The 3949-nt window shown below is 37.3% G+C and overlaps 1 protein-coding gene across 8 annotated transcripts in view; it reads right to left on the bottom strand.

The window, feature by feature from the left end:
• The window catches only part of LOC116700693 (actin-binding LIM protein 3), a gene marked incomplete in the record, with an annotated part of 54054 nt that overhangs the window by 34692 nt on the left and 15413 nt on the right, over window positions 1–3949 (bottom strand). For all 8 annotated transcript variants that reach the window (XR_004334709.1, XM_032534100.1, XM_032534098.1 and 5 more), the window contains 1 exon segment: window positions 1969–2152. Coding sequence is in view for 7 of the 8 variants with exons in the window: in XM_032534100.1 (XP_032389991.1) it covers window positions 1969–2152 (184 nt within the window).

Raw genomic sequence — 3949 nt, forward strand, 5'->3', positions numbered from 1 at the left:
TCGAGGTTTCTGCCTCTTAAAAGAAGTTTTTCCTTGCCTCTGTTGCCTAGTGCTTGCTCTTGGTGGGAACTGTTGGGTTTATGGACTTTATGGAAAGCGCAATGAGATAACTATTGTTGTGATTTAGCGCTATATAAATAAAATTTAAATTGAATTGAAATTACTACGGCGCATCAACTGTGTAAATATACTTTGCTATAGCTGTGCAACATGGAAAAAATAGATAACAATGACAATAACAATGACCATGACGTTTTTTTTTTTATATCTGTTTAGTTGTAGGAAAGTTACATGTTAAATTGTCTGGCTGATGTCCCTCGCATTTGAAGCCAGAATCAATATACCTCCCAGCCCTTTATGCTATATGTATGACTTCTGGTTAGAGTTTTATACTCTGCACCCATCAGAGACAAAAGTCATTTGAGAGACATAATATTATTATTATTATATTATTGCAATATGCTGACACAGACATTTTCAAAACGAATAAACTTCCTTTGCAATCTTAGTGCAGTGTGCTCTTATTCAGTAATTCAGTAGAGTTGGCACACACACACACACACACACACACACACACACACACACACACTACAAAAACTGTCACTATAAGCAAACCAAAACCTCATGATACATCTCTACATCTAACACATTGACTGACAGTTTATATATTTACTTTACTTATCAGAAGCCACATTTCATTCAGCAATCCCTTTTATCATATTTACTCCAGCTTTAAAAAAAAAACTGTACTGAAGCCAATACTACACAAGTTTATGATGTATAATAAATAAAGTAAGCGCAGCCACCTACAACAGACATTAAGCACATCTTCTATATGAAATATTAATATTTTAAACATTTTAAATTGTAACTCGTTTTCTCTTGGATGTGATTTCTCATCAACCTTCTGCTCCACTCTGCTACACTGACCAGTGTGGGTAACTTATTGGTAATCCAAAAACAATTATACTTACACTACTTAAAGGGGCACTCCACAGATTGTATTAAAAATATATTATACAGCCTGTAAAATGTATTATATGTCTTTCTAAAGTCTGAGAAAATAAGCCTGGTGATGTAATGTGGAGTTTGAAAGATGTGGGAGTTTATCAGACAGACGGGGTCAAATAAAAGATGCCATCAAGTTGCATTATGCGAAGTGTAGAATCCAGGGTTTTTAGGTTGTTACTAGGAACTAAAAGTCAGGATAGCCGCTTTGAATTTTGATCATTCTTTTACAAATCTGTCTCTGACAAGCTTACCAAACTTTATGGAAGTGTAATGCTAAATCACCGGAGTACCTCTTGAGATAGCAATACCGATTCCTTTTAAATCATGTGTCCAAAACCTGCATTTGCCATATATTTTCAGTAAAGCAATTTAAGGACAAAGCTGACAAAGGCACCAGGCAATAAACTTTGATTTGTTACTTTTAATAAGCTACAACAAGTTTTACTGACTGTGAATGTTTAAATTAAAACATTACCTAAAGTGTTCCTTAGCACTGTTGATTTTCTAAAGTAGTTTTGGTGTACAATGGTCAGTGAAACCAAACAGGACCGCAGTATGCATACATCATCTCCTTTTAATTGTAAAGTTGTGAACAGACATGTCAAGTCATTATACCACAGTAAGTGGTGCTCTGTGAGAATCTCATTTGTTATTGTTGTTTCTGTAGTCACAAATTACGAATGAAGCAGCGACAAGCGAATCCCTGAAGACGCATGATTAAAGAATAGAATAACCTTCAACAAAAACTAAGATCACAGGAGGAACACGTAGAGCTGTAAACAATAGTGTTAAAAATTTTAAATAATTTGAATTCCAATACTCTACTATTACTCGTACCAATACCAACCATACTATGTTTAAATACATTGTATTTCAATATTTATAATGAGCATAAAAAATGATGTTTCTAAAAATTAGGCGAGAAATATAGTATGTTGTGACTATACACACACTTACCTGCAGATGCTGCAGACAAAGCAATGTGGGTGGTATGTCCTCCCCAGGGCCGAAACTACCTCCCCAGTGATGTACTGCTCACAGCTGTCACACTGGGTCCCATAGAGCCGCTGGTAGTCCGCTGTACAGATGTACTCGCCAGAGTGGTGGAAGAAACCAGAGTGCACTAGATCGCAGCCACACACTGGACACACCAAGAGTGAAAAAACACAGAATAGCTCACATCATTACTTACAAATTCAAGGAGAGAAAACTGTACTTTATGACTGAGTGGTGATAGAACTCGTTCCACACTACTAAAGAAACTTCTTCTGTGCAAAGACAAAAAGGTAAAGAGGTGGCGTTAGCGAGCTGGTCAGATAAGTAGAACAGTTTGTATGCATCATGTATTTGTTATTATGAGACATTCCATGCCGAACTCAATACATTTGATCAGTATTTGATTTGATTTGTTTTATTTTGGATTTAACAGACAACGTAACCCAAAGGATAACATGTTAAAGTGTGAATACCTATTTCCAACATGGTCCTTGGTGTTAAAAACATTTTACACATAAATACCTATTGCAGAACAAAGACAATAGCATTTAACACAAATTATCCAGGGTTCAAGAGCATTCCAAAATCCGAAAAATCACAGATCACATAAAATTATCAGTCTATTCTAACTAAAAAGATTGGTTACTCCATTCCATTAAAATGCCTTAACCCGATGTCTAAAAGCCCCCTTGGTATTTACAATTTCAAAAGCGGAAGATTATTCCACAATGTTATACCTGTATAGAAAAATGCACTTCTAGCTGCATTGTTGACTCTGGGCACTTTACAAGACCGGACACTGGCCCTAGTATTGTGATTATGCTCTGTGTATAAACCATTTTTATATGATAGTGTAAATATTTGGGCCATTTATAACATTATACATGTGACTTTAACTGCTGCACTCTAAAATGTACTGGCATGAGTCTTACCCTTCTAAAAGCACCTCTACCAATATCAGTTCAAAAGGTGAACATGCATAATCAAAATGTGATTGAATCAGTAATAAAACCGTTACATGTGACCTTTGGTCCCCTTAACATCACAAACTTGAGTTCTTCCAGTGAGGTAAGAGGTGAACCATTTCACAGCAGTATTTCTTAAGCCTATACTTTGCAGCTTTGATAGTAGTATTGCATGGTTTACAGTATCAAAGGCTTTTTGCAAATCAAGACGAATCATGCCCACATGCTTTCCTTCATCAAAGTTTTATCAAATAGAATCAAATAAATGTGTAATGGATTGGGTCCGGCTGGCCGTGAGTATTTGTTTTATTTACTAGTTTTCTATCTGAGTTTTCTGTTGGCCTGCCTGTTTGTCCCTGCTGTTTTTTTTCTCCACTCTCCTTTCTGCTGAAGCCAGCTGACCGCGCACACCTGAATCTCATCCACAATCACCTGCTCCCACCGCTCACACCTGCCTGCCATCTTAATCCTGAAGTTACCACCTTAAACCATCACTTTATCTTTATATACTGTACTTTTACTTAACTGTTAGACACAAAAACAACACACACACACACACACACACACACACACACACACACACACACAACACACCACACACACACACACATGACACATACACATACACACATACACACACACACATTTATATAATTATTTGTTAGATTAAGATTTTGCTTTACTTGTGTAAAACACTACTTGGCGAGGCGTTAATGGGGGGAACAGCCTCCCTGCCTTCTTCAGGTAGGGTCCTTACCCCAAGTGAAGTAGTTTAAATACCTTGGGGTCATTCGCAAGTGAAGGGACAATGGAGAGGGAGATTGGTCGGAGAATCGACGCAGCGGGTGCAGTATTACATTCAATTTATTTCTCCTTTGTGACGAAAAGAGAGCTGAGCCAGAAGGCAAAGTTCTCAATTTACCGGTCAGTTTTCGTTCCTACCCTCACCTATGGTCATGAAGGCTGGGTCATGACCG

Source organism: Etheostoma spectabile, chromosome 13 (assembly GCF_008692095.1).
Source record: "Etheostoma spectabile isolate EspeVRDwgs_2016 chromosome 13, UIUC_Espe_1.0, whole genome shotgun sequence".
In the NCBI taxonomy this organism is placed as follows: Eukaryota; Metazoa; Chordata; class Actinopteri; order Perciformes; family Percidae; genus Etheostoma; species Etheostoma spectabile.